This window comes from Triturus cristatus, chromosome 9, assembly GCF_964204655.1.
Source record: "Triturus cristatus chromosome 9, aTriCri1.1, whole genome shotgun sequence".
Lineage (NCBI taxonomy): Eukaryota > Metazoa > Chordata > Amphibia > Caudata > Salamandridae > Triturus > Triturus cristatus.
The window spans coordinates 752,927,452-752,949,387 of record NC_140592.1 but is presented as its reverse complement, the minus strand read 5'-3'; the positions used below and the strand labels follow the sequence as shown (position 1 = coordinate 752,949,387).

General features: G+C 43.6%; 2 protein-coding genes across 3 annotated transcripts in view; one reads left to right on the top strand and one right to left on the bottom strand.

The window, feature by feature from the left end:
• Window positions 1–11,265, bottom strand: part of LOC146798764 (uncharacterized) — a 144,636-nt gene extending 133,371 nt beyond the window's left edge. The window contains exon 1 of the mRNA XM_085626056.1: window positions 11,170–11,265. The gene's annotated coding sequence lies outside the window, so the exon portion shown is untranslated. The remainder of the gene's footprint in view (window positions 1–11,169) is intronic.
• The window catches only part of POLR2G (RNA polymerase II subunit G), a 31,741-nt gene extending 13,748 nt beyond the window's left edge, over window positions 1–17,993 (top strand). Inside the window, exons 4-8 of one of the 2 annotated variants that reach the window (XM_085626054.1) lie at window positions 6,933–6,983; window positions 10,655–10,720; window positions 14,920–14,991; window positions 15,581–15,614; window positions 17,808–17,993. In XM_085626054.1, coding sequence (XP_085482180.1) covers window positions 6,933–6,983; window positions 10,655–10,720; window positions 14,920–14,991; window positions 15,581–15,614; window positions 17,808–17,821 — 237 coding nt within the window. In that variant the 3' untranslated portion in view covers window positions 17,822–17,993. The remainder of the gene's footprint in view (window positions 1–6,932; window positions 6,984–10,654; window positions 10,721–14,919; window positions 14,992–15,580; window positions 15,615–17,807) is intronic. The other variant, XM_085626055.1, reaches the window with a different exon arrangement.
• Window positions 17,994–21,936: the final 3,943 nt, after the last annotated feature.

Here is a 21,936-nt window from a genome sequence, read left to right as displayed (position 1 = left end):
AATTACAGAAGATACAATATTAGTAATTTGAAAATAGCATTCTTGGCCTTGTCACTGCAGAGACTGGGTCACATTAATTTTCTACATGTCCCACCTTTAAGTACTATACATCCACCCCTTTGAAAATATTCTAGTCTAAGGGCAAGTAAATGCTGTGTAGGAAGCTGGCTCTGTATATATTGCCACTAGGTGGTAATACTGTGCACAGAGTCCAGGGTTTCCCCAAAAGTGTACAGGGCTCATTGCAAAACCCAATGTGCTCTATTAGTGGTAGTGTGTCGGTCAGCCTTACGCCTTACACAGAGGCCATTTATTACACACACATGATCAATAATGGACACACGACTCAAGAAGGAGATCCAGATCCTTTTTATAAAATTATACTTTGTACTTTATTTTAAGACCAAGGTCTTTGTAATCAGGTAAGTAAGTTTTTAATAAAAAATACTTTTGAACAGGTATACACCTCTGCGGTGACGACCACCACAGAGGGTAATTTAAAATTCCTCACAGACATACGACTTCCGAAATTGGCTCCAGATGACGCACTTGTGCTGGACAAGAGCTTTTCAGCAGAGGAGGTCGCCCGAGCTATTTATGGCCTACAGTCAGGTAAAGCGCTGGGACCAAATGGGATTCCGGTGGAACTGTTCAAGAGAGAGGCGAACACGATAGTGCCGCATCTGCTGCAAATGTATGAGACCAGTCTGGAGGAAGGTATACTTCCACGACACATCAGAGTCGCGACTCTGGTCGCAATATTGAAACCCGGGAAGCCCCCCACCGAGTGCACCTCCTATAGGCCTATCTCACTCCTGAATGCGGAAGCCAAGATATTGGCGAAATTATTAGCGGCCCGTATACAACCTCATTTGCAGACACTTATCCATCCGGATCAGTCAGGCTTTATGCCCGCGCGAAACACTGCAATGAATATTAGACGGCTGCACGGCATACTGGCCAGTGGGCCCCACATCCAGGAGGATGCTGTCATACTCTCGCTGGACGCGATTATGGCTTTCTACCGAGTGGAGTGGCCCTTTCTATTTGCGGTGCTTATGCGTTTTGGTTTTGGGCCAAAGTTCTGTGTCTGGGTACGGCTACTCTATACAGCGCCTCTGGCGCAGGTGGCGGTGAATGGCCGACTATCGAGAGACTTTGCACTGGGACGAGGCACTAGACAAGGATGTCCTCTCTCCCCTCTGCTGTTCGCCCTGGTTTTGGAACCATTGGCGGCATGGATAAGGCAGGCTCCAGCCATATCAGGACTCAAATGGACAGAGAGCTGGGATGATGGTATCTCACTCTATGCGGACGATATTTTGGTCTATTTGACACAACCGAAACGATCCATAGCTGCACTACTGGATATTTGTGACTCCTATGGTAGATTCTCTGGCTATTCGATTAATTGGACGAAGTCTGTGCTTTATGTCCTTCAGGGACCTCCGCCACAACTCCCTAAAAGAGTGATAATCCCAGTGGCGGTGGATGGTTTCAAATATCTGGGTATACACATCACGCCTGATCCAGAGCTATTCCTAGAACGCAATTTGCTTCCGCCCCTAAAACGACTGAAAAGTGATGTCAAACATTGGCACTCCCTGCCGCTGACGCTGCTGGGGAGAGCGGCGCTATTCAAAATGATGGCTCTCCCTCGTTTCCTTTATGCGCTACAGAATGCGCCCGCTCCAGTCCCAGACTCTTATTTTAAATTGATCAACGCAGAGGTGGGCTTTCTGCTGTGGGAGGGTAAACCTCATAGAATAGCTCTCTGCAAACTTATACGGAGTTGGCATGATGGGGGAATTGCGTTGCCCAACATACGTCTATATTATTGGGCGTCCCAACTTATAATAGTCAATCAATGGATACACGCGGAGCAAGATGAACCCGCTTTACGCATGGACAGGGCGCTGCTGGGACTACACGGAGTCCTCCACGCCTTATATGTCACATCAGGGGCGAAGAAGCTACAAGGCCCCACTGCACACACGGTACAGGTGTGGCGCACAACACAGCGCAGGTTGGGGTGGGAAGGGGTGATTACGCAGCAGACGCCGCTCTGGCTCTCCCCGAAGATAGGTATGGGTCACTTACGTAAAGAATTTGAGGGGTGGGACCTGATAGGCATCTCCAAGGTCGGTGACCTCTGGAAAAAAGGGGGGGTGGTGCAGTTTGCGAAGCTCCAATTAGAGTATCAGATGAACCAGACCAAGCAATTTAAATTTTTACAAATACGGCATGCCCTACAGCTAGCTATACCCAAGGGGACCATCCTACCCGAGTCCTCCCCGCTAGAGGATAGGCTGCTCACAGACCACCTCACCAAGAAAGCTATAACATTGACCTACCGTAAACTGGTGAATCATCAAAAAGACCCCACGGAGATCCTAAAAAAGAAATGGGAGGCGGCAGTGGGGCCCATGGACGAACTAGAATGGTATGAAGCGTTGGCGTCTCCCCGGGACGTGGCTATCCCCTCCAAAGTAAAGCTGGTGCAGCTTAAAATACTGCACCGGATATACTACACTAGAGACATGCTCCATAAAATGGGGAGGACATCTACCCCGCTCTGTCTGCGGGGATGTGGACTAATAGGCACCTTCTTTCACACTATATGGGAATGCCCTGACATTACCTTGTACTGGGGGGAGGTCATGGCCACGATCTCACGGGTTACCGGTCAGGATGTCCCGCCAGAACCTCGGATGTGTTTACTGAATGTCTGGGACGATACTGACCTTAACACAGCTGACCAAACCTGGGTGACCCTCGGACTAGCGTTAGCAAAGAGGACACTTGCGCAATACTGGGGGGCGCAGTCCGCCCCCTCCCATATGAGGTGGTGCCGCGACCTAGATAGTGCCATGATGGCGGAGAGGGTGGTGTGTGTCAACAGAGGTTGCCCCCGGAGATGGCAGAGAATATGGGGAAAATGGAACACATATAGAGGCAATTTATGCGAACCCCCTGTACCGAACTCGGAGTCCGAGCTAAGCGACTAAACTCAGGGCAGTATTGTCACGTGGGACTCGACCTGAGGGAGGGTAAGGGAAGAAGAAGGGGGTGGCGGGTGGCGGAAATAAGGGCTTGGATGTACCTGTATGACAATCGCAATCAATGTCAGAAATTGAGTGACATGACAGCACATTGTACCGCACAGATATACCATGTAATGACGAAAGGTGTACTTTTGTTCGTTGTATTAATAAAAATTGTTTTAAAAAAAAAAATACTTTTCACTTTGAAAAATCGACACTTAGAAACTTTTTCACACAGTCCAATGGGGAAAACAATATTATGGTTAAACAGGTAAGTATTTAAATTACAATCACAGTCTTCGGAGCCAAAAGTCATCAAGGGACAGAGGTTGGCTAAGTACTAAAACTGCACCACCAGCGGCACTGGGGCAGCCGGGTGCAGCGGTCAGAATTGGAGTTCAACCCAATGCTTTCCAGTAGAGACAGGGGGTGCCTGGATCCACAGGTAAGTAAATTGGTTGCAGGGGCCAGGCTTTGGGGGTCAGCACAAGCACAGGGGGGGGCCACAAAGCAGCACCAAACATACACCACCAGCGGCACCGGGGCGGCTGGATACAGGGTGCAAATTCGACATCAAGTACCCAATGCTTTTCAACGAGGATTGTTTGGTCAGCAAAGAAGCAGAGGTTGCACGAGGAAGTCCAACAACAGTAGAGGTAAGTTGGGATGTAGGGGGTCATAGGGGCACCGTCGGTTCTTCTCAATTAGGCCCAGGGGTTTCGGGTGCCAGGGTGCCTTTCGACGTCTGAGTCTTCTTACCAGAGCTGGTCCTGGTCGGGGGTGAGGGGGGGGGGGGGGTCTCTGGATTCATACTGCAGGAGAGATCAGCCAACGCTTGACACAAGGTCGGGATTGCCGGGGAGACTTCACTGCCGTTCGGGCCGTGGGCGTCGAGTGCAGAGTGACCAGGAGACACGGATCCACCTGGATTCCAAGCATTTGGAGTTGCTTTATTCTGGACTGGTCCTCTGTCCTCGGGAGCTTTGAGTCTTTATTGAAGGCAACAGCCCTCCCTGGGGTTGTGGAGATGTTTGTTGCAAGACAGGCCGCAGGGTCGTTAAAGCTGGAGACAGGCCGGTAGGGCTGTGGCCAAGGCAGTTGTCTTCTGGGTTCTGCTGCAGGGTGTCTTCTTTCTTCTTAGGTCATCGCAGAGCTGAGGGCCAGGTCTGTGGAGCCACCTAAATACTAAATTTAGGATGCGTTTTAGGGGAGTAGCAGGTAGGGCCAATTCGAATTTTCCTGCCCAAAGTGGGGGGTAAACCAGGGGCTGCCATCTACTGCTAGCAGCAAAGGCTGGGGGTCGCATTACAATGGCGACAGGCTTTTGAAGCTTCCTCCATCGAGCACTGGCCCATCCTGGGGGAGGAGGCATACCCAAGCGCTGGGATGCCCTTGGGTAGCCATGCGCTATACAAGTGTGTATTCATTCATTCATGACACCTGCCAAGGATGTGCATTGTTTCTTGACCAAGAGAGCCGGGGCTCTCTACCCGGAGGTCCAGAAACATGTCTGGTGGTGGCTGGCTGCCTACAGCCGGTCAGAGACCACACCTGGGTTGGTAGGGATTCAGGGGGCACCTCTGAGGTGCCCTCTGGGTACATGGTACAATAAATCCCACACTGGCATAAGTGTGGATTTAGTGAAAGGAGTAGTTTGGTACCAAACACTCCGATATTCAATAAAGCCATCATGATGCTGTGAAACTAGAGTTGACGAGTGTCCAGCCCATGTACTCTTTGTGGCTTCACTGGCTCAATATTGGGGAAATGGTGCCCAATCTTGTTGGGGCATAACTGTTCTTGCAGATTTACCATCACCTGGAGTATAGCGCACCCTGCCTTAGGGCTGTGAGGCCTGCTAGAGGGGTGACTTACCTAGACTGTCAGGTAGTGCTAGCTGGCATGGCACCGAGGCAGGGTGCCATGTCAACTTAGTCATTTTCTCCCTCACTTGTGCATGCAGGCTGTAAGGGCAGTGACATTCTCCCAGTGAGGGGGGGTCCCAAGGGATCCTCTTCAGCTCCCAAGCCCTAGACACCCAGGGTACCCTTTACTGGGGACTTACAGGAGGCAGAACTACCAATTGGGGGTTTGTTTTTTAGGAGGACCTGGATGGCAGGGACCTTGGGCACTACATTTGAAACAACATCAAAACCAGGCAAAAAGTGGGGGGCTAAAAATGCAATATAGGCACTTTCTCACATGCTGGTAATGGGATTTATTTGTCTTTTTGTACGGAGAACTATGCAACTGCTAGCAAAACTGTTTCCGACTTAAATAGAAATCTGTGTTACAGGTGAGGGTCAAACCATGAGTGAGTGAGGACTTTGGTTATTTAAGTTGGGCAAACCTGCCTTCTGTGCTTGTTGTGGTAAGGCTGGATGACTAGCAGATCAGACGCACAGACGCCGATGGGCTGGAAAACACATTCAAATGCCTTACGGAGATTGTTGGTCCCGCGGTTTGAGATCCTGGAACATCCACTCATAAGGAGGGACAGTGTAAACAGATTGACCTGGAATGCATGGGCACAATCGAATAGAACACTCACAACCGAATTTTTTTATTGGAATAATGGTATCCCTAGAGTAAACGGTAGACTCATTTCCCTACAAGGACCATTCATGCCTGTAGGATACTCGCCATAGTTACTCAGGTATTTGTTTGAAGATTCTAAAAGGAGAGGCACACTATATTTGTCTTGATAAAGGTGGCCATTAATCTGCGAACACCACCGAAACCTGTTGAGGCTTGGGATAAACTAAATCCAGTGTACTGCCAGTCATTGTGATAAAAACACTTGGACTGCATACATGTCTGGCATTTGAGAGGTTTTTTTAACCTGGATTAGTCCACGAACCACTAATAAGTGTACTGTCGCAATTGCTGTCTCACTTAATCTCTCTCTTCTTCTTTTGTTTTATCTTTCTTTTAGACTATACACTTTTAATTGTTTTTAATACATGAGTTTGGTGTATGTACTATTTGTAGGATTTATATATGTGATATAATATTTGTTTTTGATACTTGATGAATTTTTGCATCTCCCGCTTTATTAATTGATATGCTGTCCATGTAATACATAAAATTGTATCATGATATACGTGTTCTATATAATATGAAGATTTATGAATTATGTATAATGAACACATTTTTAATGGTTCGAAAATGTTTAAAATAAAATATAGGTGGCATTCCATTATTAGTCAGTGGTTGTCTTGTGGCATTGCAAATATAGGTGTATGGGTTTTTTGTATGATTGACATGAATGGTTTGTGGCATATTTGGAGTGATTGGTTGAAGAATTATTTTATTTGGTTACCAAAGGGAATTTATCCTCTTCTTTGACTTAGCAAAGCCCTGTCCCTTTGTTACATGGTGCTTTTCTCTCTTTATTGGGTGAAAATTTAGAACGTTGCTCTGCAAGCATATGAGGCATATGAGTTAGGATAAAGTACAAGGTGAAGGCTCAACCCTATGAAATGTGTTAAAGTAAGAAAATAATTTAAGGTCGAGATTTTTACTCGGTACCAAGTGTCCCACTCTTCAGAACAGCCCAGTGTTGTTTGAAGTTCTTTTTTCTACTGGAATGTCATGTCATATAGTCTTCTTTAGGTTTATCTCCGTGAGGTGTTATTTTATCTATCATCACTGCATTTTACCTCCGGTGTCTTCACCTGCTCCATACCATCCCCCACATTGTGGCTTTCCCACTATCCTCTTTAGATTTAGTAACAAGTCACATCACATTGCTGGGGTTGGGGGTTGGGAGTGCTAAAGGTTGATTGGGTGAATTAACTTGGTGGTTGCCTTAGAATGGGCATGTTGCTGGTTTTGCCTTCTTTGCTCTCTGACCTGCAGTGGGTACCTTCTTTTCTCACGTTCCAGGTTGGGCTCTTCACAGAGATTGGACCCATGTCTTGCTTCATTTCCAGACATGTGAGTATTGTACTTAATCCTCATATGGGGTAGGTATATGGTGGAGACTGGCAAAGTATTTAATGTGGCAAAAACGTGGCACATAGGTTTTGGTTTGACTTTGGCAGTGTAGTGTTGGAGCATACAAACCATGGTATGTATGCGTCTATTTGCTTATTATGCCAGAATGGGTTTTAATCCCACTTGATATAAATCATAGGTAGGTCGTTGTCAGTCAAACATGACCATCTTGGGTAGGAACCAAATTGTTGTTTTTGGGAGGACTTTGTGAAATAAAACACCTTTAGTCACTGCTCCATCCTTCTCATGCAAAACTATCAATGTGGCCTTTGTCACTGGTTCACTTGTACCTACTCCATTCTCCACAGTTCTAGTGACCGCTGCAGCTGCCTTAAATATATTTGATTTATTCTTAGCCTACAGAGAGACATGTTCACAAGTTAGTAATGAATTTTTTATGTCCTCATTTGCCTTGCTCACTTCCAGCTGGTCTCTAAGCTATCCCTCTGCCAAAACGTTCTGCCCTTATGGGGAAGCTTGAGGCCTCTGCTTAAGAAGAACGGAGACCGGCTACCATGTCCTGTCACCAAACAGCTCCACTTATTGAACCAAATCGAGAGACTAGCCCAATTCGTTCTCTTCCGGTTTGTATCTAGAAATTACACTCCATCTCCCCTGCTCAGCCATTCAGGCTATAAGGCCCATAACTTAGCTGCTTTTTTGGATATGGGTCGGCTCAAGTCCATCCTGGATACATATAAAACTGAGTCAAGCCATTCTGCTTTAGAGGGGGACGCTGATTGAGTCCACTGCTTACCGACCTGTCTTTTCCCCAACAAGATCAATCAAATAGAACAACAGTTTGCTGCCATAGGCTTGTGGATCTCCAGCTTCCGGCAATACCTCAAAGAAAACTAGTTCAGGGCTTACCTGGATTTTGAAATGGACAAGATTGTTCAGGAACTTATTAATGTCTTTCCAAAAGTCCCGGATATTAGGACAGAGTACAAACATATGGATATCATCTGCATTCCTTAGGCCACACTTCTTTCAACTAGCCTCTTCTGAGCCCTTCAATTTTGATAGTCTTTTGGGTGACCAAAAATCTCTGTGGAGTTAAAACAGATGGTTTCTTCTGAGATATGCCTGTTTAACCAAACTATGTAAAAGACAGCAAGATACTTGCCATAACTGGCAACAAGTTAGTCTTGTCTTTGCTGAATTCTTTTAGCCTGGATTTGTGGAGTTCCACAAGACCTTCTCCTTTCATTGTTATTTTCTAACCTAGTTACAGAGTCACTTTTAACCATCATCACTACAGTTGGATAACAATGTAAATCTATATTAACATGCATTATTCTCTGAGTTTGCGAGCGCCTCGCACCACGGTCTTAACAGTTGTCTAGTCACAAAGCAAAAGACAAAGGCAGAGACTGGGTTGCAGCTCAAATGTAGGCAAAAGCAAAGCCCTGCACTCTAGCCCACAAGGCTTATTGTCATATTGAGCATTGATACTCTTTCCAAACACATTTTTTGATTCTGCAACCACTCCTGTTGAAACGGTGCAAATTCTTGGTGTTTTCATAGGCTGTAAATTAACATTTGTGTACATAAATTATTAGGAATTTGGCAGTAATCCAGGCAACTGTAATATAACATTCCTGGAAAACAGCATCTGAACATAGCAGTGTACCCCTCAAGTGAACAGTGTGTAATCTGTTAGTTCATAATCTCCTGGTCAGGCTTCGTTGTCCAAATAGGAACAAAGGAATGAAATTCCATCAATTATCTTATGGTTCATTTTTTTCTCGCAAACTGCATATTCAGTCTCATTTAAAATATATTGTGAGTAAGGCTCCCTGTTTTCCGTTTTTACTGATTTTTACAGATAAATACAGACAGGAAACCATCTATTTTCTTTTCTCTATTTATTTTTAAATGTGGATATGAACAGAAAATGGGTGCTTTTGAGTGATCCTAAATACACTTTGCCATGACTGTCAGGCCAATAACTGTGTGGATTGATAAGTAAGGGGGTTAAAAAAAATAAGGGGGAATTTTAGTAAAGAGATTTGAACAGCAGTAGATATGCAGAAGGCGGATACTGAAATCTGCATATTTTCATATAAGTGCATTGATTTATCTTCTGCGGGTGTTCATATCACTGAAACCTGGCAGGCATTCAAGTATGACTGCATATTTATTGGTTAAATAAAAGTGGAACTATACCAGTTTCAGCTTTTTTTCATAAAACCCATAATAAATATGGATAAATACAGATAAAGTTGACAAAAAATAAATATGAATAAATACAGACGGAAATGTCCCAAAAATAAATACCATAAAACCGGGAGCCCTAATTGTAAGTCAGACAAAATGCCTTATAATTTGCTGCATTTATTTGTCACAGCCAGTGATTTATCAGAGTGAACCAACTTGCAACCTTAGTAGCGATGAGGCATGGCATAGTGTAATACTTGTAGTAGTGCCAGATTAACTGCTATTGCCATGTTTGATATGGACTGTCCAACCTTATATTGATTGTAACATATCAGTCGGCAGTCTGATGGAGAAATCTTTGGGAAGAGAAATGGAGATTGCCATAAACAGCTACAGAACGTTGGGTGAAATAAGTATTTTGATTGAGATTTTTTTCTTCTGCAACCAGTAAAGTTGATGTATTTAATTAAGGATATTGTTTTGAGTGCTACATTCACCCTGGGCAGGGTCTCTTGGTTCTATTAGAATAAGACAGATTATAGAAAACAGGCAAGACTTCGGCTTTATCAATGTCTGCTAGATGGAAAACTGCTATGTTTCAAGCTATTCACTGAATTTGAGATGATTTTGTTCTAGATAGAGCGCAAGGTGAATCCAATCCACAAGTGGGCCTGTAATCTATCTAGCCCAGCAGTTCTTAGCATTTTGACTTCTGTGGCACCCCCATTGAATCATTACTGGAAGCAGGGACCCCCTTCCGAGTCCTTATTGGACTACGGGGCGCTGCCAGCCTGTGCAATTACTATGATTTGAACTTCAAAGCAATACACAAAAATACAAGTATACATCAAACAGATGCTCAAATATTGAAATATTTTGTTTAGTTCACAATCAAATATAGAAAATGTTTTAAAAGTTTCAATTTTACTTCTTCATTTTTATATACTTTATTCATTTTGATGACTTAATTTTAATATCAATGTTTTAACCCAGTTGCGTTCCCCCTGACTAGGCCTCGTGGACCCCCAGGGTTCCAAGATTTAAAGGCATCTTAGTTGCTAATTCACTTTGTGAATGAGCAGAACAACTGTTCTTTGCCAGCTCGCCAGACACTGCCAATAGGCCCTAAAAATAGCACGCCCTGATCAAATCTGACTCTCCATAGTGAATGGGCAAGCAGATTTCTCAAGGCCTGTCACAGTTCTAGACTCCTGGATTGGGCACCCACACCATCGTCTTGGTTTTCCCATTCCCTTTCAAAAAAGACCAGGTGAAACAAAGACTAAAGCATTCTGAAATGTCATAAAAAACTATCTCAGAAGGAACTCAATTCATTAGGTTATATATTGTGCTCTTTTTTGGATGGTTTCCATAGAATTTTAGTACCATAAGGTAGGTGAAGTGTATTAATGTCCTTACCCGTTCTTTTTTTTTTTTTTTTTTTTTCTTAGTCCATTCCTTCAGAGATGGAGTTTGATCCTAACTCAAACCCTCCATGCTACAAGACAACTGATGAGGTAAGAACTGCTATGGGTAATTAAAAACTGCATTCCACCATACTTAGAATTTTAAAGCGGTTAAGCAATGATTGAGTGAATGTTTGTTCTGGAAGTTGGGTGCTCCAGTAAGAAGGACTCCATACCTCAGTCTGGAAACAACCAGTTGTATGTTGGTGATTCCACAACATGTTCATTATGTATATCAGCTCTTTATTCATTTTCCATTCCATCCATATTTATTTGATCATAAGCATCATTGTAAATATCTTCATTAGAATACTATATAAGATAATTTAAATGTTCTGCCTAATGCATTTTGGTGCAACCGACAGTCTTCTATAGACAGTGCAACATGTTTCAATTTTGAAATATTAACAAACAAAATATGGTTTCAAATGAATCCCTCAAAGTCTATTCTATAGCATTTTATTTCTACCCCGCTTTCTTAGTTTCCCGCTTGTTCTTACCACAATTGCAGTCCTTTGCGTCCTCTGCATCTCTGCATAATAAAAAATCTCCAGGGCTTGTCTTTCCTCTGTTTGGTTTGTCAAGTGTTTCCGTGTTCTGGCGCCATGATTCAATTGTATATTTCTGTTGTAGTCTACTAAAGATTAAAGAAACTGCTTCAAATCGTGCTTCTTTTAGTCCTCTCAGATTTATCAGCATCAAGTGTCTTTTAACCAGCATTGGCTCAGTATTTTTCTTTCATATTTTCCTCTTGGCAATGGCTTTCAAGCTTGTAATTTCACATATCTGATGTGGATCGTCTTAATCTTTCTGCAACAAAATGACTACCCCTCTCCCCCCGCCCAAGCTGTAATGTATTGAATTGAGGCTCATTGCATAAAATACAACTGAAATGCATATGAATATTTCAAGGGAAAGGTGTATATGTGGATGGATATTTTTACTAAGGCTGCAGAAAAAGAGGAGCATGGGTCCAACATTAACGACTTTGAGTTCAGAAGTTATCAGCCCTATTGGGGAAAGAAACATCCTGAAGACCCCCCAAAAATAATTTAGTTCAAAGAAACCATAGCAAGGAATTTGTCTTCATCGAGATGGAGTGCTATCAAGATGGAGGTGCTGGAAAGGCTTAATAATGACGTTTACAACTGCTTGCTTTCTCCAGAAATGGGGAAATATCATTTAGTTCAGAAATATATATAAGGGATATTTTTTGCGTTCTAGAGGTAAGAATGGCTCGCAGAGAAAGTAGATAGGCAAATTTGAAACAAAATTGACCTCTTATCTACCCATGCAAAACAAAGCAATAGTTTCCTTGAAGGAGCTAAAAAAAAAATCAAATGAAAATTTTGACAAGTAGAGAAAATATTTTAGAAAGCATAGCACAAATATAATGAAATTTATGTTACAATGAAGATCTAGTCTAAGGAAGCATATAGAGCAGAATTGTGCCTCTAAAGGATGAAAACACATATTAGTATCAAAATGTAGGTGCAACAATGGAATTTGCAGAATTAATTAACAAAACAATATCATAAGTTCATGAACAAGGTTGAATAAAAAATAATTATTTACCTACTCCTAACTCTACACGGTAATAGTCACCCCATTCAGATACATAGTGTGTGGGATGCGCTGCAATTTTCAATCTATAGCAGAGTTTGTGGACTATTCTTCAAAGCCAGCAGTGGTGGACTCCTATGTCCAAGAGGCCACAAACCTGTAACTAAATAAAATGTATTTAAAAAAAAAAAAAAAGGAATTGGCTACTGAACACCACAGATTTTTAAGCTCTTAAGACTAATATTCCTCAATGAGGCGTTTGGTGTGAAGAAAATATTTTTACAATTATTGGAGGCTAGGCGCACTTGCATCTACTTTCACTGGCGGAGCAGATTTGTATTCAAATGAACGGACCATAATCTTTATATGCAAGTGTTGTAAAAGATGAACATTTTAAGCAAAAGCAAATGTGTGGATCATTTAACATGTAAATGAGGCATCTTGTCTTTGTGTTGTGTTTAAATATAAATTAGCTGTTAGAACAGAACATGACTGCTCTGAATATCTTAGCAACCAAAATATGACTTAAGAGCAGTATAGGTAAAACAGCTATCCGGTTTCTGTACGTGCTAGTGATAATTAAAAAAAAAAAAAAACAGTCCTATTGCAAACAAATGTATTAAAAAAAACCTGCAGACAGGAACAATTTATGCTGTTGTTTCACTGACAATGATACATAGCACATAAAATTGGTTTAGATCCAAGTTACAGTGAGCAGAGATTAGAGCAAATGAATTATTCAAAAGTTAAGAAAAGTAACCGAGTGTTGGCTTTATAGTTGAAACCAAATTTTCCCAACAAAGGTAACTAATTGACCATAAATCGGAATTGGAGGTTCTTTGACCCAGACTCTGAGTTGAAGATGATAGTAACATCTAGCCCAGTGATACCCTTTGAAAAAGGACCAAGTTCAAACTCTGCATTAATATAGAAAGACCATGTTCATTGACACAAATAAGAAGGTCCTCAATATTTACACTTTTACAGTGTGCAAATTGTACCTACGTATTCAGAGGTGATACAATCAAACATTTTCACACTTGCAAAAAGATTAAAAGAACTTGATCTGTCACACTCAGTACTGTGTGTATACTATATTATGTTCATGCATGTTGTACTGCGTAGGCTTAACAGAGAGCTACTAAAATGGGCATCAATCAAGCATAAGGCAACAGAATATGGAATCACTGTTACATAAAAACGCAATTTCAAAAAGCATAATTTGCAAAAAATCGAATTTGTGAGGTTACAAATTTTCAAGCAATTGTCAATAAAAGATAACTAAGGAAAACATTGGATTGCTGGATACAGAAACATGTTTTGAATCCAAACTAAATGAGTGATATGATTTGGTGTGTTGCTTTTAAATCTTTTTAGGGCTATAATAGAAACAAAAGAAAATGACATTGACTAAACAAGGAAACATGAAAAACTGATTACCAGAAAAAATTAGCCCAACTGCTTTTCCCGTCATGGTAAAGGCATTGATAATGCAAAGGTTGCAGTTGCTCTCAAAAGTATAAAACAGACACTATGAGGTTTGAAGGAGGAGGTGGGGGAGGTACCTAAGAAAGCAGGGTAGAAATAATGTCAGTTAAACACACCTTATTGGGAGTATTTGGAAATCTTAGCATGTTTATATTTCAGAATTTAAATTTGTTGTATTCTCTGCTGATGACTCCACCAGAAGAACCGAAATGCAATACGTTTTTTGGACTACTGTTAAAATTTCATCACACACAATTAATTTCACTGAAGATGATCTTTTGAAAATGTTTCTCTAGAAAAAAAATACTCAGAGAAATTACTGTATTGAGTACAAGGAAAATCATATGTATGGAATGTAAAATGAAACTATTAGATTTTTTTCCACATGATGCTGTGCATAAAAGAAACGCGGACAAATCTCCACATAAAATTAACTGTTATGGGTGAGCAAGAACCTTTGCAGAAAGAGATGAATAGTGGAGCATGGCTGCAAAGTGGCAGGTGCCATGTTTAACTACTTTAGTCTCCCTGGCTTTTTAGTGAATAGCACTTTGCATGCTGTTTTTTGTTTTTTTTAGCAAGTACCTGAAAGCTAAACCACATTCTAAGACCCAACTGCAGCGTGGTGATAGCAAATGGTGACCGACTATATGGGGCAGCAATGGTGGGCTAAGAAATGGGCGAGAGAGAGGGCATTGAGGGTATTTCAAAAGATCCGCTGTGAAGCAGAGACCAAGGTGTAGATAAGAAATATGTGTATGAGCAATATTGAAACACATTTGGGGCATGATCTAGAAAGTCAAAAATTGAGCTTCTAGGGAGCATAGACGTTCAAATCGGAGGATGATAATGAAGTTGGTGAGACAGGTGGGTCTTAGACCAGAGTAAGTTTGGGCACAGTGCTGTAAATTTGTGTATAGCCTTTGTCCAACTCATATATCTAACTTAATTGTCATAATAATCTAGTAGGGTGGACGTGCAGATGTAAGTGATTGGTACTGATTAAGGGCATTGGTTAAAACACACTATAGTACTAAATGTAATTGATGTGCTCTGTCTTACCATTGTGTATGTCTTTATGATCCAGTAGAACGGTGTGGAAGCAGTGCAGATTTTCTTTTGTGGGTGAGGCTTAATGCATTCACAGTACAGGATTTGTCATTGATGTGCTGTGGTTCACTTGTAAATTTCTGTTTCAGGACATTGTCATCCAGCAAGATGATGAGATTCGACTGAAGATTGTGGGAACTCGTGTGGACAAAAATGATATTGTAAGTTCATGTTGCATGCAAAACTGACTACTTTCTGCAGATAGGCAGGATCTATTCGAGGAATGGTGCAATTAGTCCGCTGTTTCTTTTTCACAGTCTGGGTTTGCGGCACTCTTTGGAGCTCACGTAATGGCACTCTTTGTATTGGTATAGGGTGGGGGCAAATGTGCAGTTTATAAAAACATAAAAAGAGAGAAGCCGGTCTTAAATAGAGGACCTTTTGTTGTGGTGCGTGAAATCTGGTGGCAGCGCACTGGGGAAATGCTGATGTTTGACAGGCACAGCCAGCATGGGAAACACTCTCTTTGGGCTGGTATGCTGTCTGCAGTGTATTATTGAATGTGAGCAACAACACTGCCTGTTACAGGAATGTGGTGGAGCTGATAAAGGGTTGCTTTTGATAGTCGGGAATTGTTCTTGTTTTGCCACCAGCTAAGCACTGCATGAGGTAGGACGGTGGCGGGCAGATGATACCAGGTCTAGCATTGTGCTGTTTGAGTGAGGGTGGAGTTCACAGGATTTGAGGGAGAGAAGGCAAGAAGTATTCACCCTGTGCCAAGTATCTGATCCTTATCTCCTCCTCTTGCAGTTTGCGATCGGCTCTTTAATGGACGATTACCTAGGTAAGTATGTTGCACTCTACTCCTCTCAATCTTGTTTGGTAATTACTTTGTGCTGTAGGAGGGTGTATAATGAGGTTGAGGTGTAATTATGATTATTTAGAACTATGCTGTATTGGACAGGAGTCTATTTCCTGTGATATGTGGAAAGTCTCATACAGTACTAGAATGTTGTGGGTTGGAAGAAGATATTTCATTATAAAGTACTAGATTGCTGAGGCCCATAAATCATGTGTTGATGGGGCAATCTCTTAGAGCACAACAGGTAGAGTTCTGCCTCCATTACTCTCTCAATCAATTGCATTTAATTCTCCAATTAAAGAAAAATTACAATGACCACCGTCAAGTATATTATTCACAGGAGCCTGCAATCCCTATATAAACGCCCATATCTAATGTCTTTATTACAGTCAAGTTGGGGCATCTCTAGTCACCTGCAATAGGAAAATGACATAACCTCCTCAACTGTAATGAATTACTACATTTGAGTTGTGACATTATAATGACTGCTGCAAGAGTCAGCAGCCAAGGTGAAAGGCTTGACACATACCATGATTACAGCTGCAGTTTCAAAAATGAAAACAAAAGTTTACCTTGCTCTTTTTGTAAAGTGAGTGATTACCAAAAAAGAGATATTTATGGTAATGGGTTTAGTTTTCAGGCCTTAATGGAACTATAGCATTTTTCTGCATGTTTCTACAGATTTTAAGCTACAGCGTTTTTTTTTTTTTATCTCAGTTCAGTTCAACTGAAACAATTGTGCAATAAATGACTAAAGGCTTTTGGTCTGTTTAATTTTGCACTACAGATTGTTTTTTTTTTTATTGTTCATCTCTGCAACCACTCCATCTCAGTCATATGAAAGTGCAAGACATCAAAGATTTAAGCAATTTGTGGCAAGGGTGGTGGTGTTACCATAGATTATAAGGAATACCTTCTGCCGTACATTGTAAGGATATGGAAATTTCAGTAAGAGTCCCATGGCCTTATAAAGGAACTCTCCCATCAGCCTAATATATTTATCCTAATATATTTATGTGGTCATGGAGATACTCTATAACTCGCAGTATCCTTGTAATGTATAGCAGGAGGATGCCTTATCCCATATCTAATTAGTGTACCCTGTTCGCAGTTGTATCTTAAATCAATAAAATCATATGGTTTGGGGTACTTAAAAGCATAGACAACGCAAATGTATTCAAAACTACAAGAAACGAAAAATGACAAAAAACAAATGAGGAAGCAGTCTGGTCCCAACAAATACAGAAATAGAAAAAATATGATTAGTACCAATCCTTACACTCAACATGGTGCTGCACAGCCATCCAAATACCTCACAATATGCACATATCAAAATTTGTCTCTGAGAACAATAACTTCAAAGCAGTATGGTGAATTCGTAATGGTGTGTTTCCTTGGTAATGATTGAATCAATCTAGAATGCAAAACTCAAAATGGCAATCAAGACAAAATTATTTCCTCCAGCTAATGCACTACATAGACTTGGCAATGCTAAAAGGCAATTTTGATTATTTATTAGGCATGACTTGTATTTCAGCAGATGTTTGCTGTGAGAATACAATTCATTCTAGAATTAGCAGGGCTATATTGGTTGTATGTGCTTGGAAAAAGGACATAATCAGACGCATGCTTTTAATTTTGGTCCTAGAGGCTTTTGTTAGGTGCACCTTCAAATACATATTAAAATCCTGTTGTCATCGAAGGTATTTCCTTTACCTCTTCTCGAAACATCCCTGAGCCCGCCTCTCTCAAAGAAGGGGTTGTAGCCTGCATCGTGACTAGGCATCAAGGTGCAAGGCAGTTACCCTATGATGAAGTATGCCACCTTTGGTGGGTGAGAGAAACTGTTCTTTGAAAGGGACACTCCACCTTTACTAGGTCTTTTCTGTCCTGCTTGTTGCAGACCTAGCAGTTTTTGTTGTGGTTAATATCCTGATGCAAAACATATACACCCACTCTCGCTACTAAGTAAGATATGGATAAGACATTTAGCATGCTTATGGATTACTGTTATCATAGATAGGTGTTCATCCCTTTTCAGTGTTCTTTTTTTAAGCCTACTTGCCTCTGAAGGATGGATGGAAATAGGGCATGGTTTTTCCACACCAGCAAAGTGAGTAAGGGAAGGACACCCAACTCGCTTCACTCTACTGACTGTTACCTCTTGTTTTTCAGGTCTGGTCAGCTAAGACTTTCCTCGATGGCTCTGTGGGACATGGTCCTCTTTCAAGATTGTGTCTTCGGAGGTGGTTGGTGGGACTCTCAATGGGATCTGTGTTCAGATGACATTGGATCTTGGGTCCCACTGTTTGGTGTACATTTTGTCAATGTTTTTGTGAATAAAAGGTTGTTTTTCTAAGATGGACGTTGTCACTTGTGCTGTGTTTTAGGGCTCTTGGAAATGTAAATACAACTTCTCTTGCGACCCATTACCTTGCAAGATTCAAAATAACGTTTAATCTGATAGAGCCATCTAGCTGCAGATTTTTTACCGTAGAATCTCCCAGGCGTCAGGCTGGATCCGGAAGACTTTTGTTCAACAATACCCTTGCACAGCAATAGGTGGTGTCGGTTGGCTCCGCGTGACGTTGTCGACATCGTCTGCGCCGCAAGTGAGATCTGTTCTGACCTCCCTTCTTTTCTTTCTGCGCCAGCTACCACAGATCCGTGAAGAAAGCTACCCTCTGTCACTTTGTGACAGGCTTCTTTCAATGTTTTGTCAATGATTTTTGGTGTGTAGGTTTTTCCACAATGTCGAAGAAGAAATCTGGATTTAAACCATGCAGAGCCTGTCATCACGCCATGTAGGTGACTGATCCACACTTAATTTGTCTTCGCTGTCTGGAACATGACCAGGACTCGAAGTCGTGCGCCAATAGTCTGGCCATGACTCCGAAGGCTTTGAGGGAACGGTCGCTAAAGCTGCTTGCGGCCCGGCCCTCGACTCCACGCCGTTTTCTCCGGAGGTCTCGTTCTTGGTCCCGGTTGAGAGGAAGGTCCGGACACCGTGCCGGAACTCCTAAGTCCTCATCCTTCTGCTGCAAGTCATCGAGTTGGTCTGGTAAGAGGCATAAAAAATACAAAAAGTTGAAGCGTGCTTCAACTTCACCCCTCTATCCGTTAGATGACGTGACAAAGGAGTATCGACTCCCTAGGCCTCATTCTGCAGAACCTGCGCTTGGGTTGGCTCAGGCTTCCCTGCCTTTTCATGAGCCGCAGCGACCCCAGCTAAAAGAATTCTAGGACACCATGTGCCTCATATTTGGGCAGCGTGACCCTCCAGGCATGCTTTCAGGCCCTGGAGGCTCAGTGGGGGCTCCATTGGGTTCAGCTTCGGCACAGATGCCCCCAATGGATCCGGTGGTGTATTGAGACTACCACCGGTCGGGCCACTGAGACATTCCCCGGTGCCAGCCCCTGCGCCAAGAAGCGCCAGCCCCATTGTTAGCCCTGACAAGCTGGGCTAACAATGGGGCAGGATTCCGGCTCCTGCGAACGCCGATTCTGGCACCACCCATGGGTCCTAGGTCGTTACCTCAGCCTTATTTTGAAGGGCTAGGATTGGAGCCTTTACAAGATCAGCCTGAGCATGAACATGAACTGGTATGAGGAATTGGGTGAGGTCAGTGGACTGGATACCTCTCCAGATTCTGGCCTGCTTTCTCCCCTATCGTGGCTATGGAGGAGGGAGCTTCATATGCAATGGTGGTGAGAAAGGCAGCTTAGGTCCTGGACCTTCGGCTCCCTTGGGTGGAAGTCAAGGCGAACATCTTTACAGAGATCCTGCAACCGTGTGTCTCCTCCTCAGAACCCCTCCTGCCTTTCAACAAGGCCTTGACTGATGTCCTTTTGGGAACCTGGTCCAAGCACAGGAGCTCCTGTGACTAGGAAAATCGCCCGCCGCCATCACCCTGCACTAAGAGACTCAAAATTCCTCACCAACTACCCCCGAAAGCTTGGTGGTCCAAGCCTGTACCTTAAGGCGTGTTCTCTTCCGCACCCCCGGACAGGGAATACAAAAGGCTGGATAGTTGAGGCAAGAAAATGTTCTTTGCCAGCCTTCCATTGTGGTCGGTGAACACTGCATGCCTATTGGGGAGTTACACTCATTCTTTGTGGGAAACTGTTGTGCAAGTGCTGCCTCTGGGCCTGGAGGAGGCTCAGGCCATTCTCTCCCAAAACATATTGGATGGGAGAGATGCAGCAAAATTCACCATTAATTGTGGGCTTGACACCACTGACTCGCTGGGCAGAGCAGAGACATTGACGGTGGCTGTTCAATGCCACGCTTGGCTGAGAACTTCTGTCTTTTCTGGGGATGTTCAGGCTTTCCATATGGATATTCCCTTTGATGGCATCCGTCTCTTCGGAGAACAGGCAGACGTGGTCCTGGAGCGACTCACGGGCTACGGCCAAGTCCTTGGGCCCCTCAATGACCACCGGTAACCCGTCTGCTTTTCCCCTCTTTCATGGCCACAGAAGGGGCTTTCAGCCACACCAGCCATATCCCAGCCACAAGACAGCGCAAGTTCAGCTACCTCAGCGCGGCCATGGGCACTGCTCCATTCGACCTGTGGGTAGGGTGGCCAGAGGTTGAGTCCGTCCACTCCTCCCCCTGCAGCCCCTAAACCTTCCTAGTTCGGTCATGGGCAGCCAGATGGTGGCAAATTCAGCCATCACTGACAAAACATCACAACGGACAGGTGAGTTCTTCAGATAGTCCGAAAGGGCTACTCCCTCCCCTTCGAGACTACCCCTCCCTCCATGCCTCCAACTAACGACCGGCTAATGGAGGACCACCTGAACTTACTTCAGGAGGAAGTCAGGACTTTCTTGACAAAGAGAGCCATAGAGAGGGTTCTAGTGCCAAATGTAGGCTGTGGTTGCTATTCCTGCTTCTAGATCTGTGAGTCCTCAACTACTTCCTCAAAAAGAAACAGTTCAAAATGCTCACTCTGGCTCAGGTTCTGTCTGCCCTAGACCCTGGAGACTGGGTCATTGCATTGGACTTGTAGGACGCCTATTTTCACATTCCCGTCCTGTCTGCCTATTGGCGTTAGCTTCGGTTCAAGGTAGGCTACGAGCACTTTTAGTTCACAGTGCTTCCTTTTGGCCTTACCAGCGCCCCTCGGTTGTTCACCAAGGTGATGGCACTGGTTGCAGCTCATCTGCGCAGATCAGGGGTGCCAGTTTTCTCCTAGTCCAACGGCTGTCTGTAGAAAGCGAGGTCGCACCAGACTGTCCACTCCCACCTCCAGGCTATGACTAATCTCCTGCTTTTGCTGGGGTTCACTGTCCTCATGCCGAAGTCACACCTGACTTCCTCTCAGGTGGCCCTTTTCATCGTAGCAGTTCTGGACACAATGCAGTTTCGGGCCTATGCTCCCGAGCAGTGAGTCCAGGATATTTAGGCTATGATCTTGATGTTTCAGCCTCTATCCTGGATTTCGGTGAGACTGACTCTGAGGCTGCTGGGCCTCGGCCTCCTGCATCCTGCTAGTGACACATGCCGGATAGGATAAGCAGGCTATGCAGTGGGACCTGATGTTCCAGTGGGCGCAGCATCAGAGGAATCTCTCCAACATGGTCCAGTTCTCAGAGAGAACTGCACAGGCCCTGTAGTGGTAGCTGACCAACCATGATTGGGTCAGAGGTAGATCCCTCTCCCAACCAGATCACACAGTAGTGACAGATGCATCACTCCTGGGATGGGGCGATAATCTGGGAGATGTGGAGATCAGAGGACTCTGGTCTCCGGCGCAATCCGGACTCCACATCAACTCTCTGTAGCTCCGAGCGATTTGCTTGGCATTGAAAGCTTTTCTCCCTTCCATCAAGGGAAAGCTGGATCAGGTGTTCATGGACAACACCACCGCCATGTGGTACTGCAACAAACAGGGCGGGGTGGGGTCGTGGACCCTTTTATCTAGAGGTCCTGCATCTCTGAAGATGACTAGAACAGCAGGGCATATTCCTGTTGGTTCAACACCTGGCAGGTTCCCTGAATGCCATGGAAGACAAACTAAGCTGTCTATGCCTAGCAGATCCATCCGGAGATGCCGCAAGGTCTCTTTCACAAGTGGGGAGAAACTCGGTTAGATCTGTTTGCCTCTGCTGAGAACGTGCATTGTCAGCAGTTTTGTGCGCTTTAGTTTCCAAAGTAACACAAGGAGATGATGTACGGAGCTCTGAAACTTTTCAGACACTTACCCCCAGTCACAGATCTGGGTTGAATCCATCATCGTTCTTTAGCTCCCTTCACCACCCCAGTTCAGACACCGCTATATGCAAATCAGTCTTGACC